The sequence below is a fragment of the Pantherophis guttatus genome, chromosome 3, assembly GCF_059756535.1.
Source record: "Pantherophis guttatus breed Tessera chromosome 3, ASM5975653v1, whole genome shotgun sequence".
Classification (NCBI taxonomy): domain Eukaryota; kingdom Metazoa; phylum Chordata; class Lepidosauria; order Squamata; family Colubridae; genus Pantherophis; species Pantherophis guttatus.
Window position 1 is genome coordinate 5885936 of NC_142065.1, and position 13500 is coordinate 5899435.

General features: G+C 39.7%; 1 protein-coding gene across 6 annotated transcripts in view; it reads right to left on the minus strand.

The window, feature by feature from the left end:
* The window catches only part of ZBTB46 (zinc finger and BTB domain containing 46), a 73884-nt gene that overhangs the window by 49359 nt on the left and 11025 nt on the right, over positions 1–13500 (minus strand). For all 6 annotated transcript variants that reach the window (XR_004588420.3, XM_087890982.1, XM_087890983.1 and 3 more), the window contains one exon: positions 11308–12277. Coding sequence is in view for 5 of the 6 variants with exons in the window: in XM_087890982.1 (XP_087747108.1) it covers positions 11308–12244 (937 nt within the window). In the remaining variant the exon portion in view is untranslated. The remainder of the gene's footprint in view (positions 1–11307; positions 12278–13500) is intronic.

Sequence of the window (13500 nt, forward strand, 5' to 3'; positions counted from 1 at the left end):
GGCATTATCAGAGTAGCCGTGATGGCACAGTGGTTAGAATGTAGTATTGCAAGCTAACTCTGTGCCCACAGCCAGAAGTTCAATCATGGCCGGTTCAAAGTTGACTCAGCCTTCCATCCTTCCAAGGTCGATAAAATGGGGAATCAGATTGTTGGGAGCAATATGCTGATATTTGTTAACCGCTCAGAGAGTACTCTAAAGCAGTGGTCACCAACCTTTTTATCGCCGCGGCCCGCTGAGCGCGCGCAGGGGTGGGGGCACGGCCCAGGAGCTTTTGCGCATGGCCCATTGCGCACGGCCCAGGAGCCTTTGCGCTGCAGCGTTCATGTCCCCCGGCCGCTGCGCGGCCCGGTGCCAGGTACTCCACGGCCCGGCACCGGTCCGCGGACCGGGGGTTGGGGACCACTGCTCTAAAGCACTATGAAGTCTAAGCATTACTGCTATAGTAACCAAGGGTATGCTGGTGGGGGTATGAGACATGTACTGTATATTTATAACCAATTCCTCTTCCTTCTATTTTCCACTTAATTGATTGTTCTACTGCTGTTCCCTATTTCCCCCTGGTATTATTCTTCAGTACTAGTTCAGTTCATAAAGCCAAATTAATCCTTGATTTGATGAGGAAATTCAATCTGGGATACATTAATAAGATTGGGGGGGGGATTTAAGATGAGTGGAATTATTTTAAACTGGTTTTGCACATAAAGGTTCATGGTACACGACCATCCTAGGCTTGGGCATTGGCATGCTGACTGTGATCCATAGAATGTCCATTTTGCTAAGCAGGAGATGTCTTTCTTGTCTATGCAGTGAGATCAAAGAGACAGATAAGGATTGCAGATGGCCTGCTTTCCACTGTATTAGCCAATGGCCTTTCTGCATGAGCTGGCTGAAGTCATTTTGAGAATGCCTCAGGGTAATTTTCTAAGGGGACATTCATGCTGTCTTGGATAATCCATTTGGGGATTTTATGGGCTCCATGGCAACCACCAGGCTTTTTGGAGCATTGGTGGCCACAAACACAGGACAAGACACTCTCTTGATTTCATCTCACACACTCTTGATCTGGTATTCACCCCATTGTGTGAGACAGGTGATTTGGTGACAGGAGGGGTTGAAATCACATGATTATATAAGAACGTTTGCTGGTATAAAGTTTGATTTTACAGCATTAGTGTCCTGCCACAGAAATTAAGGGAATCAACCTCAGAAATTCTTGCAGAAATGCAGCCCACCTTAGAACCTCTTGACTATTGCCCATCATAGCTTATTAAAAATAGCCACAGGCATTGGCCAAATGGGCTCAATGAATGGATAATGCATCATATGCAACTGTGGAGCCATTCCTGAAAAAATACCACCCTGGAGTTCTTGAAAAATGTTGCCGGAAACCCTTGGTAGAATCCCTTTCTGCAGAAGACTGAAACACCAGTGATGGCATAATTACAGGATCTCTTGGAACAGAAAGATGACTATAATATGGCTTCAAGGCTGATATCTTCATCTTTCTAGAAGAGAACTGTGGAGAAAAATAAAGTGCTATTTTGTCCCCAGAGCTATTTAATATCCGCATGAGGCTACAGGTGTGGTCATTAAGTAATTTAAAGTAATGAGATCAATATGCCATTGTAAATATGAAAATACTTAAGAGAACAGAGAAGAACGTGAAATTTCAAATGTTTGACATAAAAGTCAATAATAAGGACAAGCAATAGTTAAAAAAAGCAGCTGGGTTGCAACAATTAGAAAGGATAGTAGCAATTTATTTTAAAGGGCAGCATAAATAGATTAGTGAATAGTATAGTCTCTAATTGAGCCAATCATTAAAGCAAACAAGAAAAGCATTCAAAAATAGAAAGGAAGTAAACTCCAATATAGAGAGTTAAATACATTATTGCAGGAAAGGTTGTTCTTATGGGGAGGAGTAGATGCCATAGAAGATTTTGATTTGGAGGAAAATGGAATACAGGGTGGGGAAGGGAAATAGACACAGATAAAAATGGGGTTGGGGTGGAGCCCATTTAAAACTAGGGTGTAGTCAAACAAAAGTCTGAGTTTCAAGCAATCTCTTAGCTTCTTTTTAAAAATAACTTGACCTAACTCTTTCATAAAGGAGCCTTAAAATAGTTATTCCCACAGCCTCATTGCTTTACTTATCCTGTAATTGTTCCATGAAACCCGAATATTATAGTCTACCGATTATTGCTGTACAATTACTCAGGGCTACCTCTATTCATTTTGCTGAAATTAGTGGCTGCTCTGTGCAACATTTTTTCTACACACTGCCTATCTTCAGCTTTTCCTCTTCTAATCCCCTCCAGCTGCACCTGGTAACACAATTCCACAACCTCCATCAAATTATCCATCATACAATTCACATGCCCTCTCCAACCCTGCTCTTGGTGGAAAGTCAGTGTACCTTACTCAACCCACCCCAACAGTCCCTTTCAAATCTCATCGTCACCTAAATCAGGTAGAAGGTAATCCTTTCCTTCCTTCTAAACCAAGTTTCTCTCCTTCTCACTGCTGAATAATGGAATAGTTTATTCACAATAAATTTATTTTTCTTAGAAGTGATTTTATTATTTTGTTAGTCTTTTTTATCTTTTTAGTTTTTTATTCAGTACTGAAAGTCATAAAAGTAGTCTACAAAAATTAGAATAAATAATAATAATCACCTGGTCAATATATTAAGGAAGCTAATTATTTTATTAATTCAAGGAACATTTCAGTGTGTGCACACACACCTACATACACACATGAAGATGACGTATTAATTTAATTGGGTTTTATACCATAGTAATCATAAGACTCTTGCAGGTACACATAAACAGAACATAAAACATCCATGGTAAAAAAAATAACATATTTATAATACAAAAATAATACCGGTAGTCCTCAAGTTATGATTTTTATTTATTTATTTAATTTATATACCACCCTTCTCCCGAAGGACTCAGGGCGGTGAACAGCCATAATAAAAACAATTTACAAAATAGAATTTAAAAGCAGATTAAAATAATTAAATCATAGGCCGAATTTAAAACTCTCATTTTAAAACCAATTTTAAAACCCCATTAAAACCAAATTAAAATAATTTATCCCATCAGAGCGGCTTGCTGGAATAACAGGGTCTTCACTGCACGACGGAAGGCACAGAGGACGGGGATCCTTCGTATATCCGGGGGTAATTCATTCCAAAGGGCAGGGGCCCCCACAGAGAAGGCTCTCCCCCTGGGGGTCGCCAGTCTACATTGTTTGGCTAACGGCACCCTGAGGAGGCCCTCTCTGTGTGAGCGTACCGGTCGGTAGGAGGCAATCGGTGGCAGAATGCGGTCTTGTAGATAGCCAGGTCCTAAGCCATGGAGCGCTTTAAAGGTGGTAACCAACACCTTGAAGCGCACATGATCACAATCGAGCCCAAAATTTGTGTTGCTAAGTAAAACCTTCGTTAAGTGTGTTTGCCCCATTTTACGACTTTCCTTGCCACAATTATTAAGTGAATCATTTGTTAAGCTAGTAACTCTGTTGTTAAGTAAATCTGGCTTCCCCATTGAGTTCGCTTGTCAGAAGGTCGCAAAAGTGGATCACATGACTCCACTCCAGGACACTGCAACCATCATAAATAAAAAACTTGCAAAGCATCTGAATTTTGATCAGGTGACCATGGGGATGCTGCAATAAGTGTGAAAAACTGTCATGTCACTTTTTTCAGGGCCATTGTAACTTTGAACTTCGGGACATTAGTTTGTATTTGACAAACTGATTTGCAAATCATTTAATTACAGTTCCAGTACTATCTAGTCTTAATTCCTAGAGAAAAAGTTTGATGACCAACTGGCATAATATACAAATAAGGAACTGTGGTATGCCTCTGCAGATGGCAGCACCTAGCCAATCCCATATTATCTAGAAAGCTAAGCAGGTGTCCCCTTGTAAGTTCTTAGATGGGAAACCTAGGGCTAGACTGAAAAACCAAAAGGCACCCTGGAAGAAAGTCATGCCCAAAGTGCTTTCGTATCAAGTCATGAACTCTTCATTAATCTATCTATGTAAATCACCAGGAGTTGAGTTTCACTCAAAGATAACTTCATATTTATTAGAATCAGCTTAAAGATCAGTGATTCTGATCTTGGCTCACCTAAATTCATTAAGCAGCCACTGGACTGGCACTATTTTTTCAGTTCCCATTCTCCAATGCAATAATAGTAAAGAGGGACAATAATAATAATTATAATAATTGCTTTATCTCATGATGTTTTGAGGACTGCCTAGTGAAAAACATTTTAAACATTTAAAAAGCAATAAATGCTAAGTATTATTATTAAGATTTATTTCCAGTGCTAAGGAATATAGGCTTGAATGTAATGATTGACAATTCGCAAACTGGAATGCTAAATATTTAATTCAGAGAGATTTGGCTATATTTAAGATTTCCTAGATTTCAAACAAATTCTAGGTTCTGTTCCAGTTCCAGGTTAAATAAAGCTTCACACAAAGTGATCACTGTTGATATATCTACTTCAACTATCTGTGTAAACAATCAGCAGCTATCTATAAGGTTTCAGAAGATTTTTCCCAGCTTTAATGTGACATGCCAAAAAAAAAAAATCTAGGACCTCTTGAACATTAAGCATATTTTCTACATTAGCAAATAGCTGTGGCCATGTTTCCCAACGGTATATACATTTGAGGAGGTAAAACATACAATCTTTCTCACGGCCTTACCCCTCTTTCCGGATGCAGATGCCATGTTAAATAACTTTCCATCATACAGTACACATTTCAGAGAGGACTAGTGAGCAGAATGTATTGTACTGATCTCTAAAAGCTTCTGTCCTTTTTCAAGGACTGTGCATGAGATGTATTTTCCTTTAGTTCTTTCTGTCATTCCTTATCCTCCAGTTTCTTTCTGATAACTCTATAGGTTATCAGAAGCCATTTGTTTGGTTGGACTGAAGCACTGCATCTCATTTTTTCCTTTTTAATTCATTTGGAAGCAACCCTTTATTTCTCTCTTCAACAGAATATGTTCCCATTTTAAAATTTAAATTTAAAATTAAAAAGAAACTTCCTATTTTCACCTTTTAAATAAAGTTTAGTTTTGTTTATCCCTGGTAGGATTGGCCAATCTCTTAAGGAAGTGCTTTTTAACTTGATGTAATGATCTGATACTGTTTGATCCAATCATCTCTTTTTCCAGTTTCATACAGCCATTACCCCCACCCCCAAAAAACCTAAAATCTGTTGTTTTATACAAGCATCTCAGCAACAGTAGGGCCAAATTGAACCCTTGACTGACAAAAAAGCAATTACAAATTATTCTATTACCCCAAAGATACGCCCAAATTACTCCTTGGAGATACTTATCCCCAGTTTTTTAAAAAATCACTGTCTTAATGATTCTTTTATCAAAGTCCCTGATAGAAGCACACAATTAACAAGCAAGATTTGTGCATGGTCTCATTAATCAGGCTTAATGCCAGTTTCTAAAAGGGGTCAAGTTACAGGTTTGTGGAATCTAGATATACTCCATGTCCTCATTTGTGGATTACATCAAGTCAGGACCTCTGAGAGTTGCTTGAACTGCATTGCCAATTTGCCACAGAATCCCTAACACAGTGATGGCGAACCTTTTAGAGACCGAGTGCCCAAACTGCAATCTAAAACCCACTTATTTATCGCAAAATGCCAACATGGCAATTTAACCTGAATAATGAGGTTTTACTACCTAGAATAATGATAAACAAGGCAGAGTTCAGGTAATTGTTCTAAGAAAAATGTGACAAATGCACTTTTATGCCCACCACTGGGAGGAAGGAATCAAAGTGTCTTTGATTGGTCATACTGCTGCTTCCCACAACCTCTTCCTTTTTTTTTTTCCTAATCACAGAAAATGTATTAAATGTATTAAAGAGATGAAAATAAAATAAATATGCAAAAAGTTTTCATTGATAGTACAAAGAAGTAATCATTAGGAGCACCCCAACCAGTGCTTCTGCCATCAGTGATCAGCACTAATAACGTTACCTTTTTTAAAAAAAAATTGATTTATATGCCACCCTTCTCCGGAGACTCAGGGCAGCTTACAATGCGTTAAGCAATAGCCTTCATACTTTTGTATATTTATACAAAGTCAGCTTATTGCCCTCACAAACTGAGTCCTCATTTTACCCACCTTAGAAAGGATGGAAGGCTAAGTCAACCTTGAGCCTGGTGAGATTCGAACTTACAGTAATTGCAGACAGCTGGTGTTAATCACAATGCTTTTTAGTCTGCTGAGCCACCAGGCCCCTATTTGGGTAAAGAAACCAAGCAAACAACCAAGCTCAGAGAGCATCACAAACTCTACAGGGAGCTATAAAGATAACATAAAAACTGAATTATATGTATGTATGTATGTATTCTGGATAATATTCCAGGGCAGTATTAGTTACATTTCCAAATACTTTTTTTTAACATTGGCCACACATAGTGTACATTCCACTAATCTAACTTGGATACCGATAAATCCAGACTGTTACAGATCTGCCTTTTTCTTCTTTTTCTTTTTTTGAGGGACAGTGAAGCATTTGATACGATAAAAAGCATTCCTTGCATTACCTTTATCCACATCTTAGGCTAAATGAAACAACACTAAAACACTATTGTATTTGAGTCTTCAAATAATCAGATATGTGTGTGTGTGTGTGTGTGTATCTCCTCTTTTTAATGAAAAGTGAAGTTGTAGGGGAAAAAACAGACATAAAATTTCTCTTTATTATGATGGCAGGAAAAAATTAATCCCTTTCTTTCAAAACAATATCATTTGGTAAGATTCTTCCTTTGGCCAGCTATAAATCTGGAACTTCTCCCCTGATAATATGCACAGACCCTATCTAAAACAATCTGAAGGAGCCTCTTCTAGGAAATGGTCTGTAATGAAAGAGTGACATTTCCATCATAATTAGATAAGAAATATGGAACAAATGGGCTATTAAAATGAAATCATATACTTAAAGCTTTACTACAAGATGGTGAATGCCCAGGATATTGTTTTCATTATGTCAGAAGTGCTGTCTCATTCATCATTTAAAACCCAAGTTGTTCATTACTGCCAACATGCACCTTTGGACAGCTACCAAAAAGACTGCATTCATCTGTTCAGACTTCAAATTGGAAGAATGATTTACAGTAAATGGTCTGAAATGCCAAAAATAATCCTGATATTGGTACACATGCATTTCAAGCCTATTCTTGATGTTATATGAACATAACATTTAACCTACACATTTCTCAAATACATCAGTTGTAGAAACTGGTATGAGTAATGTATATTAAAAATGTGAAAAAGTAGTCTTCAAGAAACAGTACAATATTTTCAGAGGTGTCCATATCCATCCCCATGGGATTCAGATGCCAGGAAGGGATCTTGGATCCGGAAAGGTTCTCCCTCATATTTCAGAAATGAATTGTGCTCTTTTTAAGAATTTCTGAATTTGGGCTAAAAAAAAACCCAATTAACTATTTTTTTTAAAGCTCTCAAAGGGAAAAAAAACTTACCCAATAGAACAGGGGTCTCTAACCTTGGCAACTATAAGACTTGTGGACTTCAACTCCCAGAATTCCTCAGCCAGCTTTGCTGGGAGTTGAAGTCCACAAATCTAGGCAGGAAGGCAGAAAGAGCTGCTCACCGATGAGCTTGACTGCAGGCAGGGAGATTCAGTTGCTTGCATGGATTGCGATTGTCATGCGATCAGCAGCTAAGGTAAGCAAGCTGGAGGCTGGGAGAAGGGGAGGGGGAGAAAAAAAGAAACTTTTTTTCTTTTGCATGGCTCTGGTGATCTAAGCTGAGTTGCCTGATTAGCAGGCAACTCAGCTGGGATGTCAGAGCTTGGCTGCTCAGAGCCATTTAAAAGGAAAAAAAGGCTCTGATGATCGCGGGGCTCAGCTGGGCATGGGAGGCGGGGGCAGGGATTTTTGCTACTGGTTCTCTGAACTGCCCGCCACCATCGCTATCTACTCGCCCGAGCCGGTCCGAACCGGGAGCATTTCACCCCTGGATAGGGCCCATTGTTCAAGTCTGTCTTTGGATCCTGAGCTTGTCTTGTTAAGAGGGAGTAAAAATATCAATGGAAAATTAAAGGATTTTTATATCCTAGCAGATTTTAGGATTAATAATGAAATACGTTAATAGTGATGGTAATTTTACTAATAGATAGTATTAGTAAATATTATTATAATAAAGTATAATAGTATAATATAGTATAATAAATATGAATTGTGTTATATTTATTAAATTCAGAAATGCCAAACTCCCTTGTTTCCAGAATGTTTCTGGGCAGGGTAAAAGTAAAATATTAAAACAGAAGCAAAAAAATTCAATATTAAAATTTAATTACCGTGTTTCCCTGAAAAGAAGACAGGGTCTTATTTTCTTTTGACCCCCCAAATAAGGGCTTGGTCTTATTATCAGGGGGGTCTTATTTTGGGGGTGCAGGAGGCAGTAAACATGGGACTGGATGTCCTGTTGCTGCCGTCACCTCCCCTCCCCATTCTTCGCGTTGGCTGCTGCCCTGATGTTTTTCGCCGCTGCTGCTTCCTCGTGGAGCAGGACTCTGCAAGGCTTGTGCCGTTGCATGCATGAAATGCAGCACTGCCATGAGCTTCATCATACCGGCACAGCTGGCGTCCTGCCGCTCGCGGCTGTGCCAGTATGTCGAACCTCGCAGCTGTGCTGCAGTTCCTGCATGCAACAGCACAAGCCTTGCAGAGTCCTGCTCTATGAGGCGGTGGCAGCGGTGCGACGAGTCTCACAGACTTGTTTCTGGCAGGTGGGGCAGGGGACAAGTGAGACGCGTGGAACGAGACGTGGCTCCCCTTGCTGTTCTCTTCTTCCCCCCACCCTCCAGGCATGACAGGGCTCCTGCCCCTCACTTAGCCACCCGCCCCCTTTAGGGTGCAATTTGGGGGTGGCAGGTAGGGCGGGCGAGAAGCGTCTCGCTTCTGACCTGCCCCACCTGCCACCCCTCTCAATAAAGAGACGGTGGGGAAGGGAAGCAGCCAGGCTGCTGTTGCCATTGGGGTGGGCCGTGTTGGGCCGCAAAACGCACGTCTTACCTTTCCAGCACCATCATGTTCCTTGCCTTTCTGTCCAGGGAGACACGTTGTAGAAAAAACTTTCTCGCGAGTTCAAAGAGTTTGGCTGAACTCGCAAGAAAGTTTTTTCTACGACGTGTCTCCCTGGACAGAAAGGCGAGGAACATGATGGTGCTGGAAAGGTAAGACGCGCGTCTTGCAGCCCAACATGTCCCGTCCCACCCCAATGGCAACAGCAGCCTGGCTGCTTCCCTTCCCCACTGTCTCTTTATTGAGAGGGGTGGCAGGTGGGGCGGGCAAGAAGCGGGACGCGCATCTTACCTTTCCAGCACCGTCGCAAAATGTATTTTGCGGGGGTGGCTTATATTATCACATGTCCTGAAAAGCACGATTGGCCTTGTTTTCAGGACATGTCTTATTTTTGAGGAAACACGGTAAAAGGTTGGTGGGTTTTCAGGCCCATGGCCTCTGTGAGTGCCAAGCCAGAGGGCAGATCCAGGTCTTTAGGCATTTCTGGGGGCCCATCTCACTTCTTAGAAAAGAATGTTCCAAATGGCAGGGGAAACAGCAAAGAAAGCAATGGCATAATTGTGTTAGGACATGAAATGAAATGAAGTAGGACATGTTAAGATGGAAGAAATTAACATTGACACTGTTGAGGAGAAGTTCTGTGATTAAAAATTAATGTTTTACCTAGAATGATGTTTTTGTTTCAGACAGTATCTGTTTCGACAATTGATGTATTTTCAAGCAATGGCAAAAAGATATATCTAAATTTGTATGGCAAGAGGAAAAATTAGTTAAATATAAAGTATTATAAGAGCCAGCTTGGTCTAGTGCAGGGGTCAGCAACCTGAGGCTCTTGAGCCGCATGTGGCTCTTTCACCCCTCTGCTGCGGCTCCGTCACTCAAACTATACATCACAACCACCAATGTGTGACACCCGCTGGCACGTGATTTATTGAGCTTTTCAACCCCCAGTAGGCCAACCATAGATAAATCTAAGAAAAGAAAAGTTTCAGAAAAAAAGAGAACATTTAATTCAACTACGTATGCTAGTTTTGTGGCCACTCCAGAAATAGTCAGGCACGGGAAGGGTTTTGTGGCTCCCGGTGGTTTTTTTTTTTTCTGTGGGGAAAGGAGTCCAAATGGCTCTTTGAGTTTTTAAGGTTGCAGACCCCTGGTCTAGTAGTTAAGGCACCAAGCTAGAAAGCATGAGAAAGCAGGACCATGAGCATAAGTCCCACCTTAGCCATGAGAGCCAACTGTGTGATTTTGGGCCAATCACTCTCTGCCCAACCCAAGAGGAAAGTAGGAGGAGGAAAGTGTGTTTGGTATGTTTGCCACCTTGACTTACTTGTAAAAATAATAAAAGTGGGATACAAATAAATAACTAAAATAAAGAAAAGATAATTGGTCTACCGAATTTGAAATTTTATATTGCTTTTGTTGTTTGGTTTGGAAGAAGGAATGAGTGTTGCAGAGAAACAAAAGATTTTAGAGTTAGAAGATTATGAACTGAATTTTGGATAGCATGGATGTTTATGGTACAATGAAGTTAAAATTGGATTTTAAAAACCACTTTATTAGATATGCCGCATTGGGAATATGGAATATAAACATTCAAATGAAACCAGAACCACCTTTCAGGACTGATGGATATGCAGTTAAAATAGAATCATGGAAGAGTACTTCAATGTAGGATTACTGTGGCAAGATCATTTTATGCATAAAGATGGAAAGATCCAGGACTACTCGACATGGGAGGAAATGGGTTGGTGAAACTGAGAGAACTCGATGACAAAATTGACAAAACTTGACTGGAGAAAGGTCATTACTGATATTCATCAATGACTAGAAACCCTTTATGGATTTTTTGTGTAATAAAAAAAAGAAAATGATTTTACGACTTATTAGAAAAATTACAGAAAAAAGGGGAATAATGATATAATCTTAGAGAGGGAGGTTTGATTAGAATGACATGTATAACTACCGGTATGAGAGGAAGATCAGAATCCAATTCTTTATTCTTTTTCATGCTTTCTGTTTTTTATTTTCTTTTATCTATCTGTTTTTCTCTTTCACGTTTATCTTTTTCTTTGAATGGACTTGTTAAATATGTAAAAACTTGTACTAAAAACTACAGTATTTAAAAACCTCTAAGGTTTTTTTTAGTTAATGTATTCTGAACAGTTATAATTGCACAGAAATTGAATGAAACGTTCTTACTTGCTTCTTGATTACTGTATGGCCATCCAGGGGCAGTTAGAAAGGGTGGCACTGGTGAAGTTGTCCTGCTGTCCTCTCCAAGTTGTTGTGTGATATGGCGCACAGTATCCTTATTTTTTCTATTCTTTCTACGCCCTGTAGGCTGCCACCCATCTGTAGTTCCTTGCTCTGAGAAAGCATTTTGCATTGCACTGTCTTTGGCAGACTGCAATTCATTCCCTCCATAATGAGTGGGAGAGATCTGTTCTTCTTTGACACGCAAAGTCCCATAGGCCAAATCCGTAGACCAAAGAGACTGGGATGAAACGTCATCGTGACTATCTGATTTTGGCTCTTGATCCTCTTTTCCACAGGTGCTTCCTCCTTCGTGACAGCTAGCAATAGCTGAATCTCCAGAAGAGTTTGCTGGACTTGTCCTTCGAGCCAGCCAGGGAGATATGCTCCTACCAGCTACGACAGCAGAAATCAGGGCATCCGTACTGCTGCTAGAGGAAGCCCCAAACTCATAATCAATAAGGTCGTCCGATGCATCAGACTTTATGCTTATGTCAAGAGCAGCCTTTATGAAATTGTGGCAAGCTTGCACAATCTCAGTCATTTGAAGATAGCTGGCAGCTGACATCACCTCAATAACATTCCTGCTGGTCAATGCAAGGTGTGCCGAGTACATGAAGTCAATGATTGCTTTAAAGCCCTGTGCCGTTACAATATCCAAATGAGTGACTGTGGCTTGGTCAGAGGTCTTCTGCACCTGGCAATACAATGTCTTGAAATAACGACTACTCCCAAGTAAAATATTTTTATGAGCCTTGAAAATCTTTCCTTCCACTATAATACAAACATCGCAGAGGATACCATGCTGCCTTTGTTCATTGAGTTCCTGAAGCAGATGATGATAATGGGAGGCAATCTCCATGTCTTCCTTCTGATTATTCATTTAGAAGTATTTGCACTCCCACGTCTGCACACTCTGTGAAGAAGAAAGAGAGACATTAACACCGTTGGCACCAATGGTCATTTTTCTCTCAATGCAGACACAATGCCAAACTTCATGGGGGTCATTGGTGGGAGGGAAAGGCTAAAAACCAGTATATCTGCTAAAATTCCTGTAATGATCAGCATTCTACATTAGCAAAACCATTTCAAAGGTGCATTTACCATGGGTTTGATTCAACTCTAAGAGGTAATTTCATCAACTATTATTGTTGTTTAAAAGCTGAGTTATAGGGTACTGAAATAATTACCATAGCATTTTGTAACTATCTTTCAAATATAATTAAGAGAAGAATGAGTAGTTTTAAATTCTAAAAAGTTATAGTGTGCAAAGATCATATCAAGCTATTGCTGAAATTGTGTACAAATAGTGTTTCTGTTTTTCCAGAGAGACAGCAGTAGCTGTCAAGAAAGCAAATGTCCTTAGACTACATCAGCAAACTATGTACTGAGAGAGCTATACATAAATTCACTTCAACCTCAGTTTATTTACATCTTCAAAATGAGTATCACAGGTGAACGATCCTTATGGTAACCAGCATAAAGTTAACGCTATCTGTTTTTTCCCTTTTATTGTTACAAATCTTAATACATTTATTACCTCAATACAACAGTATTTGTGCAATATTGATTATATAAAGTTAACATAGAGAAAAAAGTCTCCAATCAGTCTTATGTATATTAAAACAATACATATACAGGTAATCCTCGAAATACAACCACAATTGAGCCCAAAATTCCTGTTGCTAAGTGAGACAATTGTTAAGTGAGTTTTGCCCTGTTCTACGATCTTTCTTGCCACATTTGTTAAGTTAGTAACAGTTGTTAAGGGAATCTGACTTCTCCATTGAGTTTGCTTATCAAGAAGGTCCCAAAAGGTGATCATATGATCCCCAGATCAGTGCAGCCATCATAAACATGAATCAGTTGCCAAGCATCTGAATTTTGATCATGTGCCTTTGAGGAGATGCTACAACAGCATCTCCTAAATGTGAAAAATGGTCATAAGTCACTTTTTCAGTGCCGTTGTAACCTTGAACAATCACTAAACGAACTGTTGTAAGTCAAGGACTACCTGTAACAAGAAGCAAGAGTCAAGAAACATTTAAATATTCTGTTCCAACAAAAAATAAAAGGCATAGTTTGGTATTCCATCCATATGCCAAATGACCTCCAGAAAAGCTAGATCTTCAAGGGAAG